Raw genomic sequence first — 25769 nt, 5'->3', positions numbered from 1 at the left:
TGTCTGCACAGCTGAGTGGGAGGCACATTTACTCCGTTCACCAAAAATTTCTCTTTCAAGCCCACCCCCGTAAGAATCACCCAAAGCTTAGCTTCTCTGAGCATGGCTGCGCCCCAGTACTTCAGAGTGTGTTAGAAACACATTAAACGGCTCCAAGCATACCTCCCGAGAAAAAGCTGGAGACGGAAGCACCCACAGGCCTTGGGTACACGAAGGAGCCTAAGTTAGGGCAGGGCTGACTTCAGGATCTGCACCAAGATGCGATGAATGTACCAACTTCTCTCGGTTTGGGCATAGCCACGGAACTAAGTTCTTCTGGGAGATGCTAAGACTCGGGAGCTCAGAACTTCCCTCAGCTGCACTCACACCCCAGTCGAAGCCTCATGCCCAAATGTCCCTGCAGCCCGGGGGCACCCCTACGAGGGTCGGAAGGGAAGAGCCCCTTCTCCCAGCCTCGTTCTTCCCCCAAAGGTGAGACCCGCCTGGCTCAAGCAATCTTTGCCCGGGCAGTCCTTGAAGTCTATATTTAGTGCCCGCCACCCCTCCCCCAGCGCTGGGAGGGGCATGCCCCGCCCCCGCCGGGCTTGAGTGGACTGTTGCGGCCCGTGCCGCTTGCGCTCCGCGCTTTTGCGCCCGTTGCTGCTCAGCACCCCTAACCCCGCGCGGCGTCGTGGACCAACATGGGCCTGGAAGAGGAGCTGCTGAGGATCGCCAAAAAGCTGGAGAAGATGGTGGCCCGGAAGAAGACGGTGAGGCTACAAAGTTTGCAACGCAACCCCTGGGCCACGGAGGAGCGACCCGGCCAGCCACGGGCTTGGTGGGCGTGCCGGCCGTGTGCTCGAAGGGAGCGCTCGGGACTCCGGACTGGAGGCGGGTGGCAGGCTGCCAGGCAGGGGAGTCCCGCGCTACTTGCTGGGCACTTAGGGTGTGTGTGTGCGTGCGTGGCCAGGTCTGGAGAGGATCGTGTAGCCCCCCTCCCTTCTCCCGAGGCGCGACTGGTGCAAGTCAGTGTGGACAAATCGGGTGTATTCGTGGGCTACCTGCGCTGTGCAGTGAGAGCGTGAGGAGAGACACGAACCCGGGGCGAGGATTTTGAGAGGGCAAGGCTGGGGAGCTGCAGGCACGGCGGGAGTTGGAGAGACAAATTCTGGGTGACTTGAAAAAGATCAGAGAAACTCGGGCTGAGAAGGGGCCGCCGAGCTGCATTTGCACCCCGCCGCCCGGGAGTGGGCCTGCAAGACCAGAGCGAAGGGCCTTAGCGGGGGTGCCAGGAGTCTGTTTGCAACTTTTTCCTTGGCCACGGGATGGGGCCCTGGCGGGCGGAGGTGAACAGGTGCGGGGCGGGGGGCGGGGGAGGAGAGGAGGAGGCCTGGGCTGCCCCAGCGGGGGAGGAGCGCGAAAGGGATCTGTGCCGGGAGGAGGGTCCGCAGCCCTGCGCGAGGGTCCCTGATCTCTCAGTCCCAGCCGCGCTCAGCGAGAGCCAAAAGAAAAGTTAATGTTTGATCTATCTATCTAGCGATCTTTGCCTCAGGCTGGTGGCTGGCGCCTGTGCCAATTCTGGAGGGCGTGAACATGGAGGGAGGGAGGACAATGCCGGAGGGAGAAGACAGGGGACCCTGTGGTTAAGGCCCTCCACGCAGACTCGCCGCGGGGTCCTTTTCTTCTCGTAGTGTCTAGCAACGTGTTACACCGAGACCTGCATTGCGCGAGTACATTCCAGGAAAGTTGAAAAACGCTGGGGTCCCCCAGGAGAGGTTTCAGAGCCAGGAAGAGCGACTGAGGCCTGAGGAGCCAAGGGGGTATCAGGCATCCTGGAATAGTTGCATAGTTGCAGGGCAACAATGAGATGGGGGCGCTGGCACAATGTCAGAGCTGCCGTTTCCTCGTCTATACGATGATTGAATTCCTGGGGAAGAGCATCTCGGGGCAGTAGGGAGGGGTGAGGAGTGAGACAGGTGTGCAAAGCCAATAGCAGGTCTGAGGCAGGTGACTGAGGTGAGCGAGGCTTGCTTCTGCATGGCTGGAGGGGATGCAGAAAGATGCCTCTCACCTGCACCGCCCAGGCTGCAGTTCCTCCCTCAGCTCCCATCCTCCGCTGAGGTGCTCTGGGCCACCCCCAAAGTCGCCAGCAAAACCTAACCTCAAGTTACGGGACACTTCCCCAGCTGGAGATGGCAGAGCCCAACTAAGAAACTGAGTGGCACTTCAAGTAGACTGTCTAAGCCTAACCCCTTGCTCACCCAGACACTCGGGTGAGCAAAGGAAGTCTGGACTTCCAGGTGAGAAGGATTAGGGGGAGGAGGAAACCCAGGAGGCTCCGGGAAGACAGCCGGGTTGGAAAGCTTAAGGGGCCTCCTATGGCTTCCCTCTCAATCCTTTTACAGTCCTAAGCCAGCCACTCTACTTCTCTTCTTTGGACCTCAGTTTCCTCTTCTGTGAAATGGGAAGAGGTAGTGGTGCCTCTTGGGAATGAGGGCCTGTGGAAGTGACAGGGTTGTCGCCAGGAAAGCAGTATGTCTGGCCACAGGGTCCTTACAGGACCGAGCCAGTGTAGAGCCCGCATCTGTGCCTGGAGTCTGTGCCTGGACTCTAGCAGGGTTTGGGTAGGCACAGAGCTCTGGGCTTCCGCCTGGGAAAGGCGGGCCTGTACTGAGAGTGAACGTGGGCCCGCCCAGTGGTGGTTAGTCCAAGAAGGGAATTGCTTCCTGCAATAAGACAGCGTCCACGTTGCAGCTCAGGGCTGGAATTTATTTATTCAGCGACTCGGGGCTCTGTCAGATACTGTGAGCACGCACCAGCGGAAACAGCATGGAAGAGACAAGCCCCGTGTTCAGCTAGACCTACATACAATGCCACATCAACAGAGCCACGCACATACCGAGCCACGCACATACCGAGCCACGCACATACAGAGCCATGCACATACCGAGCCACGCACATACAGAGCCACGCACATACAGAGCCACGCACATACAGAGCCACGCACATACAGAGCCACGCACATACAGAGCCACGCACATACAGAGCCACGCACATACAGAGCCACGCACATACAGAGCCACGCACATACAGAGCCACGCACATACAGAGCCACGCACATACAGAGCCACGCACATACAGAGCCACGCACATACAGAGCCACGCACATACAGAGCCACGCACATGCCACCTCGCAAGCCACTTCTACTTGCCTGTGTGTAAGAGGCGGCTCCTGACGCTGTCTATCAGGACAGGCCTGGTACACCCTGACAGTGTGAGTTTAATCCTGAAAGTCGACAGCAGGACTTCACCGGGAAATGCAAAGCCAACAGCCTCATTTACACCTTCAGACATCCTCACACAGGGACAAAGAGACCGGAGGGGGGGGGGTGTCTCAGGCTGCACACTCGCGACTCCACAGCTGCACCAGAGAGACTGTTCACCACACAATGAGCCAGCGAGGCACATCCAGCCTGATGGGCAGGCAGCCTTTGTGCGCCTGCCTACAAGGCAAGCCCGTGGGCGTTACTCCTCAGTATGACCCAGTCATACAGAAAGAGGTGGTGAGCTGCAAATGATTGAGCTCTGGTTATGGGATTTTCAGGTAGTTCACAAACTGTTAAACATAGACATTTGAAAAACATTTATATGCTTATGGTGAAAAGAACTCCTCGTACAGGGTCTCCCCTGCCAGTTCTGCCCCACATCAGGGACCAGGAGCAAGACGACTCAGTGGGTAAAGGTGCTTGCCACTAAGCCTGTCGAACTGAGTTCAGAACATGTGAGCTGGGCATGGCAGTGCACACCTTTAATCCCAGTACTCAGGAGGCAGAGGCAGGTGGATTGCTGAGTTCTAGGACAGTCAGGAGAAACCCTGTCTCAAAAAAGAAAGACAAGAAAGAAACACCATGTGGTAAGAGACAGCTGACGACACTGGGCCATCTTCTGACCTCCACACGGAGGCTATGGCACGGGCACGTATACACACACATGCTATAAACGTAAAAGAAAAGCCGGTTCAGAAACAGCATGTTGGTAGCTTGAGAGTCATCGCTGGAGGAATAGTTACACCCCAGAAACTAGCAGGGTGTTCTCCTGGGAACTGGCTGTTGGTATGCACCATCATGTGATAACCCGTGTTGGTATTCCACGACTGTATGTATTGGCAGATCTGTGGCTCAGTATAGTATGTGAAGCTCCAAGGCCAGTGTTCATTCTAGCCTAGGTTTTTTTTGTTTTTGTTTTTTTCCTGAGACAAGGTTTCTCTGTATAGCTCTGGCTGTCCTGAAACTCACTCTGTAGACCAGGCTGGCTTTGAACTCACAGAGATCCGCCTGCCTCTGTCTGCTGGGATTAAAGGCTTGTGCCACCACTGCCCGGTTCAACCCAGTCTTTACAAAGCTTCTTGGTTTCCTCTTCTATAAATGGGTTAATAGTTCTGTAAAAGTGGAATGGTAAATAGGACCCACTTGTTAGGGGCCTTCTGAGAGATGGGTGGGTGGTTTGTGTGTTTTTGAGACAAGATCTTATATAGAAGGCCTACCTCAAACTCTGTACCTGACTGAGAATGGCCTTGAACTTCTGCTCTTCCTGCCTCCACCTCCCAAGAGCTGAGATTCTAGTTGTGAATTACCACCCTGGTACACAGTGCTGGCTCTAAGCTTTGTGTATAACAAGCACTACCTTCCCACCTCTTCCTTGTGAGAAGTCACAGGACATTAAGGACTTAGGTGTTCCAGCACATAGTAAGCCTTTCGCTAACATCAAGCATGGAGTTTGTGTGCCTCCGAGTTCATAGACACACCCGTCTGCAGGTCATTCTGGAAACACTGAACCTCAGTGCTAAGGGAGGCTAAGGACTAACAGAGGACAGCTCACAGGATGTGGTCCAGGTCCTGGCAAGGGGAGGCTGGGAGCTGGAACCAAGCAAGGGACATACAGGACATAGTTAGTTTGTGTTCCTCAGGGGACTAATCTGAAGATAGCCAGGGCTGGCTTTTAGGATGCAGGTGCCAGGAAGGAGAAGGCTAAAATGGGCTGAAGGTGTGTTTAGGACCTGGCAGACAGGTTTTCAACTCCAAGCTTCCTTCTTTCTCTGCTCCTGCTTTCTACTCTGTTTGATCTTTAAAAAATATTTATTTTTATTCTATGTGTTTGGAAATTTTTCCAGCATGCATGTTTATCTGGGCACCGCATGCCTGCAGTGCCCATGGAGACCAGAAGAGGGTGGTGAGTTGTGAGCCACCCTGTGAGTGCTGGGAACTGAGTCCTCTTAAAGAGCAGCAAGGGCTTCAGCCACTGAGCCACCTCTCCAGCCCCTGTCTCGTTCTGTCTTGTGTTTCTATACTCAGAGAGCAGCTGAAATCCACTGGACTCTTAATATGTACCAGGAACTCTAATTATTTTATATCATTAGATAAACAGATATGCATGACAGAAAAATTGCTCTGAATTACAGAAAAGTAACAGAAAGGAGCTGTGTGTCCTGTAGATCTAAGGCAGTATGGATGGATCTCAGAAACAGTAAGCTAGCAAAGCAAAAAAGAAGCTTATGCTACACTTTTGGGCAGGGGGTTGAGACAGGGTTTCTCTGTGTAACAGTTCTGGCTGTCCCAGAACTTGCTTTGTAGACCAGGCTGGCCAGCCTCAAACTCACTGAGATCTGCTTGCCTCTGTCCTCTGCCCCGAGTGCTGGGATTAAAGGTATATGCTACCACTGCCCATCTTGTTTATGCCACACTTTTTATATAAAATACTTAAAATGGCCAGGCATGGTGGCACAAGCCTTTAGTCTCAGCATCTGTGAACTTGATGCAGGAGAAGCCAACTCGAGCTACATACTGAGGTGTTATAAAACATCCTCGATGGTGGCGCACGCCTTTAATCCCAGCACTCGGGAGGCAGAGGCAGGCGGATCTCTGTGAGTTCGAGACCAGCCTGGTCTACAGAGCGAGTTCCAGGACAGGCTCCAAAGCCACAGAGAAACCCTGTCTCAAAAAAAAAAAAAAAAAAGAATACAAAGTCTAGGGGCTGGAGAGGTGGCTCAGAGGTTAAGAGCACTGACTGCTCTTTCAGAGGTCCTGAGTTCAATCCCCAGCAACCACATGGCGTCTCAGAACCATCTGTAATGGGATCTGGTGCCCTTTTCTTGTATGCAGGCAGAACTGTGTATACATAATAAAAAAAAAATACGAAGTCTGGAGTTGAGCTTAGTGACACACCTTTAATCTCAGCAGTTAGGGGACAAAGGCTGGTGGATCTCTGCGAGTTTAAGACCAGTGTAATCAAAAAAGGGGGGGGGGTGCTGGAGAGATGGCTCAGAGAATAAGAGCACAGGCTGTTCTTCCAGAGGACCAGAGTTCAATTCCCAGCAACCACGTGGTGGCTCACAACCATCTACAATGAGATCTGGTGCCCTCTTCTGGTATGTAGGCATACGTGCAGGTAGAACTTTTACACATAATACCTTTAAAGGAAAAAAAAAGACCATGTAATCTACATTGCAAATTCCAGTACAGCCAGGCTGCATAGAGAGATCCTGTCTCAACAAACAAACAAAATAACAACAACAAAGTCAGTTGGCAAAGTGCTTAGTGTATAACCATGAGGCCCTGAGTTCAAGCCCCAGCACTCACTGGAGATAGCTAGATGCCTAGAACTCATGGTCCAGCCAAGCCTAACTGTTGATCCTGTGGTCCTGTTGAGAGAGACTGTCTCAAAAAAACAAGGCAAATATACCTGAGGGAAAAAAATCCAAAATTAACCTCTAGTCTCCACCACGAGCACACGCCTATCACATGCATGTCACATGCACACAAACAGACACACAAGTCACCTGCAGCGATGCAAGGAGAATGTTGGTTGTGTGATATGGCGGTAATAGGAGGCACACATTACAAAGAACCCGCAGGAATTTCTGAAGTGATGCCCGTGTTCTTGGTGGTGATGGTTTCATGGGGATTATACGTGTGTCAGGACTCAGAGGCCGGCTAGAGAGATGGGTTAGTGCATAAGTCTGGTGACCTGAGTGTGATCTCTGGGACCCACATGGTAGAAGGAGAGAGGCTGCTCCAACAAGTGCCATCTGTCCTCCACACATGCACCTTGGCAGGCACATGGCCTGCCTTCCAACAACAAGATAAATACATCAAAAAAAGTATCCTTTTTTCCCCTAATTTTTTATTTTATGTGCATTAGTGTTTTGCCTGCATGTATGTGTGTGTGAAGGTGTCAGATCATGGAGCTATAGACAGTTTTGAGCTGTCATGTGGGTGCTGGGAATCGAACCCAAGTCCTCTGGAAGAACAGTCAGTGCTCACAACCATTGAGCCATTTCTCCAGCCCCCACCCCAATATTCTTTTTTATTTTTTTTAAATTTTTTTTTTTTCGAGACAAGGTTTCTCTGTGGTTTTGGAGCCTGTCCTGGAACTAGCTCTGTAGACCAGGCTGGTCTCGAACTCACAGAGATCCGCCTGCCTCTGCCTCCCGAGTGCTGGGATTTTATTTATTATGTATACAATATTCTGTCTGTGTGTATGCCTGCAGGCCAGAAGAGGGCACCAGACTCCATTACAGATGGTTGTGAGCCACCATGTGGTTGCTGGGAATTGAACTCAGGACCTTTGGAAGAGCAGTCAGTGCTCTTAACCTCTGAGCCATCTCTCCAGCCCCACCCCAATATTCTTAAAGTGCCAATTCAGGACTCCAGCAGTCAGGAGGCAGAGGCAAAGGCAAGCAGATCTCTGAGTTCCAGGCCAGCCAGGACTACACAGAGAAACCTTGTCTTGAAAAAAAAACAAAAAACAAAAAATATCATTCAGGGGAGCTGGAGAGATGGCCCAGCCGTTAGAGCTGGAGAGATGGCTCAGTGGTTAGAGCTGGAGAGATGGCCCAGCGGTTAGAGCTGGAGAGATGGCCCAGCGGTTAGAGCTGGAGAGATGACTCAGTGGTTAGAGCTGGAGAGATGGCCCAGCAGTTAGAACTGGAAAGATGGCCCAGCAGTTAGAGCTGGAGAGATGGCTCAGTGGTTAAGAATGCAGACTGCTCTTCAGAGGACCAGAGTTTAGGTTTTGGCACCCACACTGGGCAGCTCACAACCACCTGTAATTCCGGCTCTAGGAGTATGACATCCCACGTTCACATGCACATACCCACTCAGAGACACATGAGCAAAACATACACATAATGTAAAACATACACCTGGGGCTGGAGAGACGACTCAGCAGTTAAGAGCACCGGCTGCTCTTACAGAGGACCTCGGTACAGCTCTCGGAACCTACGTGATGGCCCACAACCATCTGTAACTCCAGTTCTGGGGGGAGTCCAATGCCTTCGTCTGACCTCCACAGGTACCAGGCACACATGTGGCACACGTACATGCATGTAGAGAAAACATACATTTAAAATAAATTAAAATCTTTAAATTACACATATGAATACACATAATTAAACATTTTTAAATTAAAAAAACTGAAAAAAAAAAAAACCAACTTAGGGAGATGGTTCAGCTGATGAAGTGCTTGCTGCATCAGTTTGAAGACTGGACTTCAATTCCCAGCACCGATCAGCTGTCGGCCTGTGCTCTCAGCATGTGCTGGAGGCACAAGCTGATTAGTTGGGGCTAGCCAGATGGACAAGCTCTGGGATCCATTGAGAGACCTTGTTCAATATAGATGGAGGAGAGTGCCAGAGAAAGACAGATGTCAACCTCTGTTCTCCACACAGGCATCCAAACACACATGAACCCACATAAACACACCACACTGAGATAGATAAGCGAAAAAGAAGAAAAACGTATACAGTTGTATACAACAATACACGTGGCTTATCGCATGCCAGTTAGACCTCCATAAAGCTGATCTAAAAGCCCGAAAGTGCCAGGTGCAGCAGCTGGAGCCTGTACAATCCCAGTCGCTTTGGGAGGTTGAGGTGGAAAGATCCCAATAGTTCCCAGCTAGCCTAGGCAGCATAGTGAGACAATCCACAGCCCACCCGCCACAGAGCAACAGTGACTCCATTCTGAGGCAGACACAAGACACGGACATAGGGACATGCTGGGCAGAAAGTGAAGCAGAGGGAAAGGCTAGAACTCGGTGGAGGGAGGTGGTGGGAGGCACAGCTAGCCAAGTGCTCTGAGGCCAACCTTTCCCTCCTCTTCTCCTCTGTGCGCCCACATCTGTCCTTGGACCACACATCCATCTGTTCTCCCCAGAGCCCACAGCACTCAGAGTGGCCTGCGGCATCACCTGTGCCTCAGGGCTCTTCTTGTGACTTCCCACAGGAAGGGGCCCTCGACCTTCTGAAGAAGCTGAACAATTGCCAGATGACCATCCAGCTGCTACAGGTGTGGGGGCCCCTTGGGGTAGCACCTCTGTGGGAGGGAAAGACCCTGTGGAGGTTTCTGAGACATGGAGTTGGGACATGGGGAGCATCTCTTGAGGACCAGTTCTTTCTCAGGCTTGTGGGGGTCAGAGTCCTTGGGTTTAGGGAGAAGGCGGTTTCCTTGAATCTCTATCCAAAGTTAAGGCCTGTGGGATCTAAGTGGCCCATGACCCAGGGAGAGGGGGTCTGTCCCCTTGCTTTCAAATCCTCCTTAGATTTCCCACGTACCCCCAAACTTTACTAGAGACTTCTGGCCCCAAAAGACAAACACAGATCTAAGATATGGTAGCCAGAGGTGGGTCTAAGTCAAGACTTTCTCTCAATGTATCTAGTGGACTGCAAATGGTACAGGGTCCTAATTACAGCCAACGTCCTCTCAACCCAGCTCTCCACCAAAGTTCCCAAAAGTATAGGCTTGGGTCTCAGTCAGGGTAGCGGGTCAGACCCTAGTTCTACAATAGATGACTCAGAGTTAGGACACGGATCCTGGGGAGGTCTAGGTTGGAGAGAAGTGATGGCTGAGCTGACGCTCCCTCCAGAAAGAGTAACCAGTCCTGTGGGTCAGCTCCCCTAATCCTTTCCTCACAGACCACCAGGATTGGAGTCGCCGTCAATGGAGTTCGCAAGCACTGCTCAGACAAGGAGGTGGTGTCCTTGGCCAAAGTCCTCATTAAAAACTGGAAACGGCTACTGGGTGAGAAGGGGCAAACTGCTAGGAGGTGGTACTTCTTCTCAGCGTATGGGAGAGGACGCTCAACTTGTGTCACCGAGTTATTTAATTAATGGCAGGCGACCCCTGAATTATGGAGTTCATGGTGTTGTGGGTACAAGTGTAGGATCTGTATGTAGCATCTAACCTTTCTTGTGTGTGTCTATATGTTTCTGTTTGTGCACATACATGTGCACATTGCCTGACTCTGCATTGATGGGTATACTTCTATGTTCATGTCCCCATGTGAGGTATACATGTTATGTGTGTGTGCATGTGTGTACAAGCATGCATATATGTGTATGTGAATATGTGCACATACATGTGTGTGTTTAGTGGACATGCATGCGACTGTCCCCTAGTCCTGGCCCTTTATTCTCAGTGCCCAAAGCCACACACAGGGCTGTCCTGAGAAGGCGCTGAGTGGAGAGACAATGCCACTCTTTCATTTTCAGACTCCCCCAGAACTGCCAAAGGAGAGAGAGAAGAAAGAGACAAAGCAAAGAAGAAAGATAAAGGGCTCGGGTGTTCAGACTGGAAACCAGACGCAGGTCTTTCTCCACCGAGGAAGAAAGGAGGGGGAGAGCCCCAAACCAGGTACTTCTTTCCCGGACTGGAGCAGAGGGGGCCCACGCTTGTCTCATTCTCTATCAGCTGCTCACCCTGGGGTCTTTGGCTCAGTCTGACTGAGTCACACGGCACTGGCTTCCCCTAGAAGGGTGAAGGGATGCGAAGCATGCCAGCCGTGCAGCCCTGGCCTTGCTATCCTTGAGATACTCACAGGGGCCAGGCGCAGTGCACATGACTATAAACACATCACTTAAGAGGTAGGAGCAGGAGATCATGGGTTTGTGGCTAGCCTGGGCTACATAGCAAGATCACTGCCTCCAAAACGAAACAAAGCAAAAACAAATAAGGGTTCTCCCAGGAGGCTGCACAGCTGTTCTCTAGCCCTTCAGGTACAAAGAAAGAAGACCATGATGGAAGTGTGAACCCCTGTTCAGAGGGGTCCCCATGTCCCCAGCATCGCGCCGTCCTCTAAGCAAAGCCTTAGTGTCTGACAAGAGCAGTCGCCACTGACAGGATCCTCAGCTTGAAAGCTGTGGCTCTCCACTAATTATCCGGAGTCTGTTTGCAGCATTTCCTGTCTAGACACACTTTACGAACCGAGTCATTTGCGCTGGCAGTGTTGTTGCCTGGTAACCCAGCCCACATCCCACCTTTGTCAGGTCTGCGGGGCCAGCCAGTGGGGCCAGAGCCTTGAAAAGGGGAAGTAATTCAGTATTTACTCAGCATCTGTGTTAAATCACCTGGAAGCAGAGGATCCTGGGAGTAAGGACTTCCCAGATCCCACAGCTATGATGCGTGAGACCTCTGTAGAGAGGTCTCAACTCCATGCCCCATTCCTCTCGCCTACCCTAGCCGGTGTTCCCCAAAGCTGTGTGCTTTGGATAAGACACAAATGCCACATTTATTATGGTAGGTTAAAGATTTTGTAGATATATAGATGAGGCATTGGGGAAGCTGAGGCAGGAGGATAGCTTGAGACAGGAGTTGGAGGCCAGCCCCTATTTCAAAAGAAAAGCTTTCAAAAAGTGACTACATCTTCCTCAGTCCCTATAACCCGAAAGTCTCCTAACCTCTTGGGGTTTATGTTTGACCACCTGTTAGTAGGTTGGTGGTAGATGATGTCACACTGCACATACACACCTTCAGAATCTTCAGAATTGTTCACTGCACAAACTTAAAGAATTAGTGTGTATACACACTCATATATACACATGTGGGGGTCAGGGGACAGCTTCTAGGAATCACTTCTGTCCTCCTACCTTGTGGATTTGGGATATCGAACTCAGGTCATCAGGTTTAGCATCTGCCCCCTCCTCTTCTCTTTTTCTCCCCTCCCCTCTCCTCGCTGCCTCCCCTCTCCCCTCTTCCCTGTTCCTAGTGACCTCTCTTCACAGTGCTGGGGATGGAACTGAGAGCCTTACCCATGCTAAACAAGCGCTCTACCACTGAGGCCCAGCCCAGCGCAGCCCTCACACACAGCTCTTCTGTAACTTTCATGGAGGGCTGTTGCATAATAAATATAACAAGGAAATAAGTTGTTCAGTATACTAGAAAATGGGAGCTGTGGAATTAGGTAAGATGAGGGTACCATTTACAAACATGAATTTTATAAGAACGGTGAGAGGAAGTTGCTCGGTGCATGTGGAAAGTGAAGGTGTTTTTACCTCTGACCTCGGCATGCTAACGTCATGGTTACAGGATTTGGGTGGATTTTCTTTCCATCTTTTTTTCCCCTCCTGGACGTTGTTTTCTTCTAAGACTTTGTGCACAGCACATGCCCAATCCTGTCCCTGTTGTATTCACATTTGTACTCAGCTACTTGTCTACCTCCTCCACGCCTGTGTTCTCCTCCCCACCTCCACTTATAGCCTGCAGGGGAGCCTGAAGCCCACCTCAGTCTCTCCAGCTCCAGACACATAGCGACCCCAGGAGCCCAGCTGCCTGGCAGCAGGAGAGGGGCCTGCTGAGAATTCTCAGGAGAGTGATTTACATCACAGGGTGCATGGATGTAGCATTGCTGCAGACATCTGTTCCCTCCCTTGGATTGCTGTCCGGTAGGGCTGGGCACTTCTGAACCTCCCTTTCCCTGGCTGCTGTGGCCCAGGGAGGGTACTTCATTTTCCACCCAACATGCCTTGCCCCAGGGGTTCCTCTCCTGGAGAGCAGAGCCACTGCCAGCCTACAAGACAGCATCAACTCCAGTTTTGTGTCTTTCAGGAGAGACTCTGTAGACTCCAGGTCGTCTGCCACCTCCTCTCCAAAAAGGCCCTCAGTGGAAAGGTAAAGGAAGCTGCTGACTCCCCCTCCTCTACTGCCTTGTTCATCAGGATGGGGTCTGGGGTGGAGCTCTGCTCAGCAGGGGAAGCCTGAAGCAGGAGAAAGGGGGAAACCCCAGACACTATGTTTCCTCCAAATCCTAGGACCTTTGGGTATGAATGCTGACAGGTCCCTGTCACTCCATCACTGAGTACCATCCCCAAGGTCAAGCTGAGCTCAGTAAGGACAGCCAGGGCTCCATAGAGAAGTCCAGTCTTGAAAACCAACCAACCAACCAACCAAACAAACAAACAAAAAAAGGTGTTTTGGAGATGGAGGGATTGCTGTAAACTCAAGGCCAGCCTAGGCTGTATAATAAGAGGTAAGGAAGCTGGTTATGCAGGTAGTGGGGTCATACTTATCCAAGGGCCCTAGGTGTGTGAAGGCAGCCTGACAGAGCAGTGGCAAGGATCTGCAGGAGCAGACTGGGGGAAGCAATGCATGGATGAATCCAGTCCCACACGGGTCCTTTAGAAACTGGGGCCACTGGCTTGGGAGTGGCATCACCAGAGTTATCAGGCTTGCTCTGGTGGCTGCATCAGAGTGAGTTGCAGGGCTCCGAGCAGAAGGAGAGAACAGCCAGGAGGTTGCTGGGATGATCTGTGGCTCAGATCACTTTGATGGTGATGGAGGTGGAAAAAGAAATAGATCCAAGATCTGTCTGCAGTGGCATTTGATGAGTGGATGTGGGATGTGAGATGTGGTGATATTTTGTTTGTGTTTTAACAAATGAAGCTTACCTGAAGATCAGAGTGCAGAGCTAAACCACTAGAGGCCAGGAAGTGGTGGCACACATCTTTAATCCCAGGACTCGGGAGACAGAGGCAGATGTATGTGAGAGCATGTGCTCGTGTGTGTGTGTGGGTGTATGTGATGGGGTCAGAGGACACCTTTGTGAAGCCAGGTCTCTCTTTCTATCCTTATGTGGATTCTAAGGATCAAACCTAGGGCCCAGGCTTACGTGCCCATCTCTCTGGCCCCAGTCTTCCAGCTACTTTGATTGGTTGGTTGTGTATGGACATACATGTGGAGGTCAAAGCGCAGCTTGTAGGGGTTGCCTCTCTCCTCCCACTGTGTGGGTTCTGGGATGGAGCTCAGATTGTCAGGTTGTTAGGTTTGGTGGAAAACAACCATCTCATCAACCCACAACCTTCCAGTTTTATGTATTTTTGTTGTTGTTCTTTAATTTATATGTATATGTGTCTCCTTGCTTAAGTTTCTATGCACCATACATGTGTAGGAGCTCAGCGGTCAGGACAGGGCATTGGTTCTCCTGGGCCTGGCGTTACAGGTGGTTGTGAGCCATGCTGGGAAGGTAACAGATCCTCTCTGCAAGAAGAGTCAGTGCTCTCGACTGCCGACTCATCTCTCCCAGGCTTCCAGCTTTTAAGGAAAGCTAAACATTCATAGTCTTGATATGACATTTCCTATTGTAAATATTGGCCACGGGTACAGATTTTTCTGGGACACAACAGGACACAGTACAGAGGTCACACACCAAAAATGCTAGCTTAGATTCCTTGGTCCCATAACTTGGATTCAATGGAGTGTGCATGCCGTGCAGTAGGCACACAGGAAGAATGTCAGGGCGTGCCTCACAGAGGAAGGAGAGTTCAAGCTGGGAGCTGGCCTGCTAACTCAGAGGATGATGTCAGGAGGACCCTGGGGAAGCAGTGCAAATGGGAGGCAGCAGGAATGAGCAGGTGTTCTGGGGACGGTGGCTGTAACCCGCATGCACAGACAGACAGACACGCACGCACGCGGAGGGCTCTGTGGTAACAGAGTTTATGGAAGTTGCATTCAGCTCAGGTGCCTGTAATCTTGACTTTGGCCAGGCAGCTTCTGCACACTTGCAGTAACTGAGTTGTCCTCAAGGTGGCAGGCAAGATTTTCTAAGAGCGCTGGCTGATCTGGGAAGGTGCAGCAGCCAGGCTTGGTGACGCACGCCTTTAATCCCAGCATTCAGAAGGCAGAGACGGGGATCTGTGTGAGTTTGAGGCCAGCCTGGTCTACAGAGCAAGTTCCAGGACAGGCTTCAAAGCTACAGAGAAACCCTGTCTCAAAAAAACAAACCAAAAAAAAAAAAAAAAAAAAAAAAAAAAAGAGCTGAGATTAAAAGACACCCACTTCTACAATGGGCCTCAAGCTCATTCTCGTAACACATCTATTTCTTTCTTTGTTTTGTTTTTTGTTTGTTTGTCTTCAGGACAGGATTTTCTCTGACTGTCCTGGAACTCACTCTGTCGACCAGGCTGGCCTCAAACTCAGAGATCCGCCTGCCTCTGCCTCGAGTGCTGGGATTAAAGGCGTGCGCCACCACTGCCCAGCTAACTCATCTGTTTCTAAGGCGACACCTCTAGTGTGGGATAATCATAGTGTGGACCTCATGGACTCGCTATGAGGAATAAATGCAGTGATCTTTGTCAAGAATCTAAAACAGCACCTGCCTCCGAAGGCTATTTTGGGAACTAGAGGAGAGCACCCATGGAAACCTCAGGGGATGCTACCCTCCAAAAGTGGTTTGTTTGTCTAATGTCCACTATTGATTGTCACCCTCAGATCTAACAGCGGCAGATCTAAAGTGGAAACTCCCAAGACCCCCAGCAGCCCCACAACTCCCACATTTGCCCCCTCTGTGTGTCTCCTGGCCCCCTGCTATCTCACCGGAGACTCCGTCCGGGACAAGTGTGTGGAGATGCTGTCAGCAGCCCTGAAGGCAGAAGGTGAGGGCGTGGGCCGGGGGTGAGGGAGGACAAGCAGAGATGAGATGCCATTTATTTATTTACTTATTTGCTTACTTACTTATTTTGAGATAGGGTCTCCAGTAGGGATCCAGGTGTCATCCCTGGCAAAGTCACACAGGATTGATGTCTGTTTCCTGATCTCTTTTTAGATGATTTCAAGGACTATGGAGTCAACTGTGACAAGTTGGCCTCAGAAATAGAAGACCATATCCTCTTGTCGTATGGAGCTAGGGCTGCCTAGACTGTCTAGTTGGTGGGATATGGGAGCAGCTCTGGGAACAGCTCCCTGCTCTGCCCTTGAACGAGAGCTCCTAAGTGCAGCTGACTTTGCTGTTAGGTCTTGCCTTGCCTCTCGGTGGGTTCCCTGGGTTTATCCGGAGGCCCGGCCCGGGGAGGCTCTGTTCAATGCCAGAGCTCCTGCAGCTAACAGAGCTGGGCTTTGAACCCTGAAAGTGTGACTCCAGAACCTGAGGGCTTAGCTGCTGTACCAGACAGACCATGTTACACACACCTCAGCTGATCAAGTCATTGCCTGCCGGGTCTGAACGGATAGAGGGCAGCCTGCTTCGTACACACTGTTCTCCTCCCTCCTCTGATGGGCGCAGCTCCCGAAGTGCACCCTGTGATGCCATCAGGCGGGCACTGTGTCAGAAGACTCCCAACCATCCCCGTGGTGTATGCTGGTGGTCTCATTGCATACACACTAAGGAAACTAAGGTTGGGGACTCCGAGGATCACAGCTGGACTAAAAGCCTTCGTTCTATGGTTCTGTGCATAAGAAAGTACATTTTAAAATTGAATCTCACTGGGTACCCCTGGCTTGGCAGAGCGCTCTCTTCTCTCTCTCTCTCTCTCTCTCTCTCTCTCTCTCTCTCTCTCTCTAGGGCAGGCTAGCTTCAAACTCACCGAGATCTGCCTGCCTCTGCCTCCAGAATGCTGGTATTGAAGGCACACAGCAACATGCCTGGTGGGTCCTGGGTGCATGCATATACTTTCTATGTACTTCCCCCAGTAATTTCACCTCCTCACTTTCTACCTTTTTTGGAAAAATAATTTATTTCACTTTATTTTAGATACATTGGTTTCTGATCGCCTGGAACTGGAGTTACAGACGCTTGTGAGCTGTCCTGTGGGTGCTGGGAATTGAACCCCACATTCCCTGAAAGTAGCCAGTGCTCTTTTAACTGTTGATGCATCTCTCCAGCCCCTCACTTTTTTCTTTGTTTTGTTTTTGGAGACAAGGTTTTTCTGTGTAGCCTTTGCTGTCCTGGAACTCCTCTGTAAACCAGGCTAGCCTCAGACTTAGAGGTCTTCTGCCTCCCAAGTGCTGGGGTTAAAGACATGTGCCACCACCGATCACCTCCTGTTTTGCTTCTTAGGGAAAGGGTTGCATGCCGTGGCAAGGATGGTATGCTTTCTCTCCCTGCAGACAGAGGTTTGCATGTTTAGATGAAGTGTGGGATGAAGGGGCAGAAACTCTGGGGGAATGAGATGTGTGACTGGGTCTGCCTGGGAGGCCAGGGTCCAGACTGTGAGCAGCTAGCTTGCTTGTTTCCATCTCCTGCCTAAAGCCAACCCTAATATACCCCAGTATAGCCTCTGGTGGTTTCTGTTAGCCATTGTTCATTGGGTATCCAGCCGTACCTCCACAGATTTTGCATTTCCCAGTCTCTCAGCAAATACATTCTCACATTTTCTGGTTAATGTGGTCCCAGAGCTTTGGGGGTCTCACGACTTCATCTTCACTGTCTCCAGGACAGGCAGTGGCTTCCAAGCCCAACTTGAAGCAGAGTGAGTGGCCTGGTACCTGGTTCCACTTCTGTCTTTCTTCCTCATTTGCTTCTTCCATTGTCTGTCCCTCTTGTTAGGAGAGGAGCTGAAGCCACAGAAATCTGCTTATTTGCTTTTTCTCACAGCTAAGGGAAGTCTGAATACAGGGCTCATATGCTCTGTATCCCTCAAAAGATCTGTCCTCTGTGGAGTAACCCTGAACTAATATTGCATGGGTGAGGCATGGGTGTGACCTTATGAAGGATCCCCAGAGTTTCCAGGACTGCTTTCCTCCTGATTGTCCCCAGTGATACTGGTGTGTGCAGGAGAAATCAGAAAAAGGCTGGTGTTCCCAAGCGTCCCCCCATATCCACAGATCCACACACTATAGACGTTCTGAATGGCAGTGTTAAACTCAGAGTTTAAAACTCTGGCTCCCAAAGGCTTAGTGGCATATTCTCTTATTTTCATGCTCTTATTGTACTAATATCTAGATGACATTCCAACAAAAATGGGGCAAAAGCCACAGCTCCACCTCCTTTCCACCAGTTCCTGGAAGTCAGCTGCTCTGCTCTGCGTGTTGCCCTGGTCTCTGTCTTGGCTGTGCTTTTTCCCAGCAACAGCTTTGTCTTGCTTCCTTCACTTGGCTCAGGAGACCAAGAAAATGAGTCTGGCCTCCCCAGCCCTGCCCTGTGTCTCCAGAGCAGGAGGGGGAGGATCTGGGCTGCTGAGCTTGGACAGAACTGTGGTCCGTGGCCAGGGGTGACTTCCTGCCCATGAGTGAACAGAGCATTGCTGTTAAGAAGAAGCCTGGCTTGCGGCCCTAACCCCACTAGTACTTTGCCCTCTGACTTTGAGCAAGGACCTGAACCCTTCCCAAGTCTCAGCTTCCTTGTCTACTTGTGGGCGAAGTAACTGGCCAGTCATTCCCAAAGTGGATCCCTGGGATGAAGGGCTGTGTCTGAGAGGGAGAGAGAGCTCTGAGCAGGCACTGTGGGAGAGGCCGGGGGTGCAGTTTGGTTGGCATAGTGCTTGCCTGTAATTCTAGCAGCCAAGAGATGGGAGTAAGAAGATTAGAGAGTTCTAGGCTATCCTTGGCTACATCATCCTCAGCTACATAGAGTTCTAGGCTATCCTAGGCTATTCTTATCTCAAAAGAAATTGGAGGTGGCAGAGAATAGGACTGCCCACTGGATTTTGTTGTTGTTTTGGTTTGGTTTTTGAGGTAGGGTCTCTAGCCCTGGCTGTTCTGAAACTTGCTATGTAGAGCAGGCTGGCCTCAAACACAAAGATCTGCCTGCCTCTGCCTCCCAAGTGCTGGGTTAAAGGTATACATGACCATGCTCAGCTTCCAGTGGTTTTTGCACTTTTCAGAGCCAGAAACATGTGGTTCTTGGCCTTTTCCTTTGTCAGTTGCTCCCCAGCTCTGTGGTCATTTCAAACTAGAGGTTACCCTCAGTATTCTCGTGATAGCAGTTCCCGGATATGGGCTTGTTCCAGACCCCACACTGATAACTTCTTGATGCTGCCCAACAGCCCTGTTTGTTTGTTTGCTTGCTTGCTTTTAAACGAAAAGGGAACTGAGGCACTGAAGTTCTGGGACTCACCTGAGGTGCAGGAGAGATTCAGACAAAGCAGCCTGCCTTTTCCTGGATACCACAGAGCTTGCTGTAATCCGGCCTCTTCTTGGAGGCTGTTCCTATCTCTGATACCTGGATGATCCCAGGGCTCTAAACAGAAGCCCATTAAGCAGAGGCCACAGAGATGACCCCTGACCCCTGGAGCCGGCTCCCATTTCCACCATGAATGGCAAAATGGCCCTTGACCCAGACACATATCTACCAGGAACTCAAGAGCACAGACATGAAGTACCGGAACCGTGTGCGCAGCCGCATCAGCAATCTGAAGGACCCCCGGAACCCCAGCCTGAGGCAGAATGTGCTCAGTGGGGCCATTTCCCCAGGGCTCATTGCCAAGATGACAGCAGAGGTGAGGAGGATCACAGGGCCTTGGTGCAGGGCGCTGACCAGAGCCCTCCTGCTGCCCAGCTCTGATAGCAGTGGCCGTAGCTCTGGGGACACGATCTAGGTGCCCTTCAGCCTAGCCCAGCCCCCACCAGCTCAGACTCTCGTTGGACAGATGGGTACCCACACATCTCAGAACCCACATCTTGGAAAGATCGTTGGCACATCCTTGGGTGTGATTAGCTTCCACAGCTGCCAGGGGACTCCCTGTCGGTCTTCAAATCGAGAAATGAAGAGACCCAGAGAAGGCGAGAGGAAGTGTTAAGCTCCTAAAGACTGGGTGGGATTCAGGGTGTTGTGGTCCAGAGTAGAGGAGCATGACGTATGCTCTGTGTATAGTGTGGAGTGAGTATCTGGGATGTGTGTGTGACGTATTGTGTGTTGTATGTGTGATGGTGTGTGGTATATATGATATACAGAGTGAGTGAGGGCTGATGTGATGTCTGACACAAATGCCCATGTAAGCTCACACGATGGATGAGTGAGGGGGTCTTGCGCCTGTTTTCTTCACGAGGGCGCCATCCTGTTCCCTAGTCGCCTACAAAAGAGGCTGTCTCCAAACACTGTCACCTTAGGGGTGGGACTTCCACATGTGAAGGCCACAGAGACCTTCATTCTGTGGTTGCCTTTTGCCCCAGGCAGTCAGTTTCTGTAAGAAGTATAAGACACATTTTGCTTCCGTGAGAATAGTGGTTTCAAAGCCAGATGAGGTAGCACATACCTGCAGTCACTTGGGAAGCTGATATAGGAAATTACCATGAATTTGAGGCCAGCCTAGGCTATAGAGGTAGCAAAAACCTGTCTCAACACACATACACACACTCACACACACCCAAAGCGATGGCTGAGGGTATAGTCAATTGGTAGAGAGCTTGCCAAGTATGTTCAAATATGTGTTTGATCCCCAAGCTAGGTGTGACTCACCCTGTAAACCCAGCACTTGGGAGATAGAAGCAGGACTATCAGGAGTTCAAGGCCAGCCTGCACTAAGTAGCAAGTTCAAGGACAGTCTAGGATACAAGAGACTCTATCTCAAATAAATAATAACAATAAAACAATAATTAGCTGAAAACAGGCCCCCCCTCCCTATGAGCCTTGGCTGCCCTCTGGTCCACACACCACTTATAACTAGTGCTGCCTCCACATAAGTGGGTCTGCCCAGCCTTTCTTTGGCAGAGGCTTGAAGGCTTATACTCAGAGATCGGCCTGAAGGGGTTCAGTGAACAGCGGTCAGACAGGAAAGGGAAGAGACTGGATGAGGCTGATACCGCATCTCCAGAAGGATCACAGACTCTAGGTGTGTCTGGGACAGCTGTCTGAGGTGTATGTCCACAATGTCCACAGTGATTACACAGACCTGTGACCCTGGTTCCTGTGGGGACCTGCTGGATAGCGTAGCCCGTAGGTCATGGTTCCCACCAGCAGACGGGCTAGACAGCATGTTGTCCTAGCTGGAGCAGGCCCTGGTTAAAGCCCAGAGTGGAAGGCAATGGGACATGGGTGAGCAGCAGTCAGTTCAGATGCCAGGACGGTTTGGCTCAGGCCGAGGCCTGGCAGACAGGGTGAGCACTGTCCTAAAGGAATGGCCCCACAGTACTAACTCCAGCTATCAACACCTGCTGCTGTCCCACACATTCCCAGCTGACCTTGACCCAGCTAGAACTCCCAGGTTGGACATTCCAGCCAGGATGGAGAGGAGACTCCTCCAGGACAGGCCTTTCCCAGGTCAGGAGGGACCAGGAGGGTCCAACGTCTCTCCCAGATCTATGTTCCTAGTATAGTACTTCCCTCTCAGCTCAGACTCTAGAAACCTAGCAAAGGGCAGGCTCCCCCACCCACCCTGAAACAGACCCATTTCTCTCCAGGAAATGGCCAGCGATGAGCTGAGGGAGTTGAGGAACGCCATGACCCAGGAGGCCATCCGTGAGCACCAGATGGCCAAGACAGGCGGCACCACCACTGACCTCTTGCGGTGTAGCAAGTGCAAGAAGAAGAATTGCACCTACAACCAGGTAGGTAGAGGTGAGGTGGAGTGGGGTGGGGCCGTAGCAGGGGGAGCAGAGAGATGTCCACGGAGGTGCTGAGGGGAACAGAAACTGAACTCTTCAGGCCACTGGGTGAATGACAAGCTTGAAGATGCCACCTCGGTGCCTTGTGGTTTTCTGGAGAATGTTCAGATTGTGGAATGAGCTGCCGCGTGTCCATGGAGCAGGACTGGTGTGTCCTGAAGTGAGAGTGAGCTCCAGACCCCAACTTAGACCACACTGTCCTCCATGAACACTGCTGGGCACAGACTTCAGGAGCATCACTTATGCTGGAAGGAAACGTAGCAGTGAGAAATTCAGCTCCTCAGCCTATAGTGCCCAGGCAGGCCAATGGCAGGAAGACTTTGAACTCAGATTTGGGAATTTCTTTTTATCATACTTGGTTATTTTGAGATAGGGCCTTGAACTTACTTTGTAGCTAAAGCTACCTTGGAATTTCTTTCTTTTTCTTTCTTTCTTCCTTTTCTTTCTTTCTCTTTTTTGTTTTTGTTTTCGAGACAGGGTTTCTCTGTGTAACTTTGAAACCTGTCCTGGAACTCGCCCTGTAGACCAGGCTGGCCCCAAACTCGCAGAGATCCACCAGCCTTCCAAGTGCTAGGATTAAAGGCATGAGCTACCACCGCTCAGCTACCCTGAAATTTCTGATCCTCTTGCCTCCTAACTGTGGGATTTCATGTGTGCACCACCATGATGGGCTTTTGGGTCCAAACCTTTCTGAGGGCGTCCAGTCAGCTTGTCTGGTGATGACTAAGGGGGTTCCTGAGGATGAAGATACTCAGGAACCATAGGAGACTAGGGTGGGGATGGGGAACAGACCTTCCCCTAAGTCCCAAGAATGGCCTATTGCTAGGTTCTGTTCTTAGAGTAGCAATATTGATTCTAACTCATATTTAGTGATTCTAGAACTCTCTTCGTTTCTTTATCTGCTCAGCAAGCAAAATCCATCAAGAGTAGCCATGCATGGTGGCACATGTCTGTATTTTTATCACTAGGGGAATATGAGACAAGAGGACAGGATTGGGGGGTGGTAAAGCCAGCCTCGGATACACAGGGAAACCCATCTGAAAGGGGGAAGAATGGGTTAGAGAGATTTTTGGGTCATTGCTCTATCAGAGGGCCAAGTCCAGATCCCAGCACCCATATTGGATGGTCCACAAATACTTGTAACTCCAGATTCAGGGGATCTGATGTCCCCTTCTGGCCTCAGCATGCACCTGCATGAATACACACACAGCATCTCTTTAAAAGACATAGGGTTGGGAATGTAGCTCTGTTGGCAGATCAGTGGGGTGGGGGTGGGGGCCTGTGTGAAGCAGTGGGTTTGATCCCCAGCACCACAGAGACCAGAAGTGGTGGTGCACGCTAATCCCAGCACCAGAGAGGTAGAGGGAGTGGGCTAGCGAGATGGCTCATTAGGTGAAGGTGCTTGATGCCAAACCTGACGACCCAGATGGTAAAAGGGAGAGAACCAACTCTGCACATTGTCCTCTGACCTCCACACACGCCGTGGCATGTGCAGCCACATACATGCACGCAAAACAAAATGTAATAAAGAACTTTTTGAAGAGAGGGAGGAGGATCAGAAATCCAAGGTTATTTTTGGATACATAAATATGAGACTTTGGGGCTGAAGAGATGGCTCAGTGGTTAAGAGCACTGGCTGCTCTTCCAGAGGTCCTGAGTTCAATTCCCAGCAACCACATGGTGGCTCACAACCATCTGTAATGAAATCTGGTACCCTCCTCTGGAGGCGTGCAGGCATACACGGAGGCAGAATGTTGCATACATAATAAATAAATAAATAAATAAATAAATCTTTTAAAAAAATAAATAAATATGAGACTTTGCCTCAAAAGTGGGGAGGGACTAGCAGGAGCACTTTGCCCTCAGTATCCTGTGGCTACAGTGGAAGTATAGTCACCCATTTTATTTTCTGGAAAGTTCTCTTGAAGGGTTCCAGTTCTGGAATTGGGGGACATCTGTGTAAGCTCCTGTGTTCCTTCCTGTCTGTTCTAGACAGGGTTCTGGGCACTTGCACGGCACTGCCCTTCAGAAGTGAGCTGCTCAGCTAGCAATGTTTAGTCTATCCTGCAAAAGCCCACTCCTGCTCTTCCTCCTTACCGCTGTGGGTGTGGCGACAAGGCTGACAGACAGCTGGAGCCACACACCAGCAGAGGGCTCGGCCCCCACTGCTGATCCTAGCAGAAGCCACCAGGTTGCCTTTAGAGAGAATCAGAAGGGCAGCTGGAACTCCAGATTCTTGGGGTGGAAACCCATGTCTCTGAACCTGAAGGATATAGAGGACTGGAAATGGGGAAACACAGCATAACCCAACCCATCCCGGTGATCTGCAAGCCCCCTTTCCTCTCTGGGTCTCAGCCACTTGCAGGGTGACAATAGACAAGGTGATTTCCCAGGCACCTCTGGCTCAGACAGGCATGTCAGATACAGTGAGTCTGGGAAGGCTTCTTGTAAGCAGTGAGGCTTGGAGCAAAAGAAGAGAAACGGGTTCAGAAGGCTCACCAAGAGAACAAGTACAAAGGCCAGGCTGAGGCATGACCAGAGGAAAAGAGGTTATACATCCATGTCAAGGAGATTACCAAAGTCCGCTGAATATCAGTGACAGCCTGTGGGATTTGAATTTACTTCTGAAGATGGCGGGTGCCACAGCAGGCCCTAGAGCGGTGGTGGTGGTGGGGTGACCTTATGAATGATTCTTCTCTCCGTTAGGTGCAGACGCGCAGTGCTGACGAGCCCATGACCACCTTTGTCTTATGCAACGAATGTGGGAATCGCTGGAAGGTCTGTATGCTCGTGTCTTTCCTCCTCCCTGTCATCCCCAGATGCTGCCCTCCATGAGGAATATTATACCTACAGACAGGAAGAGGGCCCCGTGCTAGCAGGCGGGAGGCTTGCCAGCCTGCAGTACAGTAACCGTGGCAGGTGGTTACTGGGGAGGGAGTGTTAGTTCGGAAGGGCAGTAGCTGGGATGGGTGGCGGCTCAGAGTTTATTATAGGGTGGGCAAGGCTGTCTGTTGAACATGGATGGGCTTGGCTTCCTAGGGACCAGAGGGAAGGGGAACAGGAGCACTGTGCACTCAGACCAGACCTCTGTGAAACACTTTCACAAAGGCTATTGCCCTTGAACCTGGCCACACATGGCTAAGATGGGGAAGCTGAGCCCTGTCACAGTAGAGTAGCCCTGAGGTGACCTGAGTGTCCTGTCCTTCTTAGGAAGCTCTGGAAAAGGCTTTTTACCAAGTGTTGCGACCTAGGGGCCTGACTCCTGCAGGGGCAATGGTCTGGTTTTCAGTGGTGAGGGCCAAACAGAATCATCCCAGATACTCTTTGCTGGGGGGGGGAGGGGGTGGCTCAGGCCTAGAGCATGTTCTGATATGAATGAGGTCCTAGGTTTGATCTCCAGTGAAACATACACACACACAAACACACAATTATAAAAATGTAATTTAAGAAGACCATAGAAAAGATACTGGGTGCCGGGCGGTGGTGGCGCACGCCTGTAATCCCAGCACTCGGGAGGCAGAGGTAGGTGGATCTCTGTGAGTTCGAGACCAGCCTGGTACACAAGAGCTAGTTCCAGGACAGGCTCCAAAGCCACAGGGAAACCCTGTCTCAAAAAAACCAAAAAAAAAGAAAAAAAGAAAAGAAAAGATACTGGGTGAAATGGATTTAAACATATTACCATGGCCTAGCAAAGATCAGTGTGGAGTAATGATGGTTGCTATGGGGAAAGGGTATTCTGTCTGCTCCTCTGTGCCTGTTGGAAAGGCAGGACCCAAGGGAGGTTACATCTTGTCTTCTGACAGTATTTTTAGTTCATGTCCACTGCCATGTGGGAGAACTAAAGTCCAACCAAGTGGTTTGTGGCCACCATGTTATTTTTGTTGTCGTTTTGAGTCAGGAATTTTCTATGTAGCCCTGGCTGTCCTGGAACTCCTTACACAGACCAGGCTGGCTTCAAACTCACAGGGATTCACCTTCCTGTGCCTCCTGAGAGCTGGGATTAAAGGCAGGTAGCACCACGTCTGGCTGTATCCATCAGTTTGTCTATGAGACTCGATGAGACCTCTTACACGGTTGCCTCTTGGTTTTATAGTTCTGCTGACCAAATGACCCGCCAGGATAACAGTGGACAAGGTGAGGGAAGATCAAGCAGCAAGCAGAGACCATGTGACCCGGAACAATAATAAAATTTCAAATGAAAGAAAA

At 50.9% G+C, this 25769-nt stretch overlaps 1 protein-coding gene across 1 annotated transcript; it reads left to right on the top strand.

Moving 5' to 3' along the window:
- The first annotated feature begins 572 nt into the window (after nucleotides 1–572).
- On the top strand, nucleotides 573–25769 carry Tcea3 (transcription elongation factor A3). The gene is made up of 11 exons (XM_041652509.1): nucleotides 573–749; nucleotides 9261–9323; nucleotides 9950–10055; nucleotides 10526–10667; nucleotides 12858–12920; nucleotides 15516–15679; nucleotides 15850–15906; nucleotides 19305–19459; nucleotides 21360–21506; nucleotides 24270–24341; nucleotides 25657–25769. Exons 1-11 carry the CDS (start codon nucleotides 681–683, stop codon nucleotides 25663–25665), a joined length of 1047 nt encoding a protein of 348 aa, XP_041508443.1. The 5' UTR covers nucleotides 573–680; the 3' UTR covers nucleotides 25666–25769.

This window comes from Microtus oregoni, unplaced genomic scaffold, assembly GCF_018167655.1.
Source record: "Microtus oregoni isolate MIOR12 unplaced genomic scaffold, Mior012 000005F_ref0000423, whole genome shotgun sequence".
Taxonomy (NCBI): Eukaryota; Metazoa; Chordata; class Mammalia; order Rodentia; family Cricetidae; genus Microtus; species Microtus oregoni.
Note: the sequence above shows the minus strand (reverse complement) of the source record. Positions and strands in the feature narration are given on the sequence as shown.

What these genes read in the sequence shown, in the direction of transcription:
- Tcea3 (XM_041652509.1), top strand. Translation starts at nt 681, where the DNA reads ATGGGCCTGGAAGAGGAGCTGCTGAGGATCGCCAAAAAGCTGGAGAAG. An exon ending in TGACCATCCAGCTGCTACAG is followed by an intron (nt 9,324 to 9,949) that starts GTGTGGGGGCCC and finishes CTTTCCTCACAG; the next exon opens with ACCACCAGGATTGGAGTCGC. An exon ending in AAACTGGAAACGGCTACTGG is followed by an intron (nt 10,056 to 10,525) that starts GTGAGAAGGGGC and finishes TTTCATTTTCAG; the next exon opens with ACTCCCCCAGAACTGCCAAA.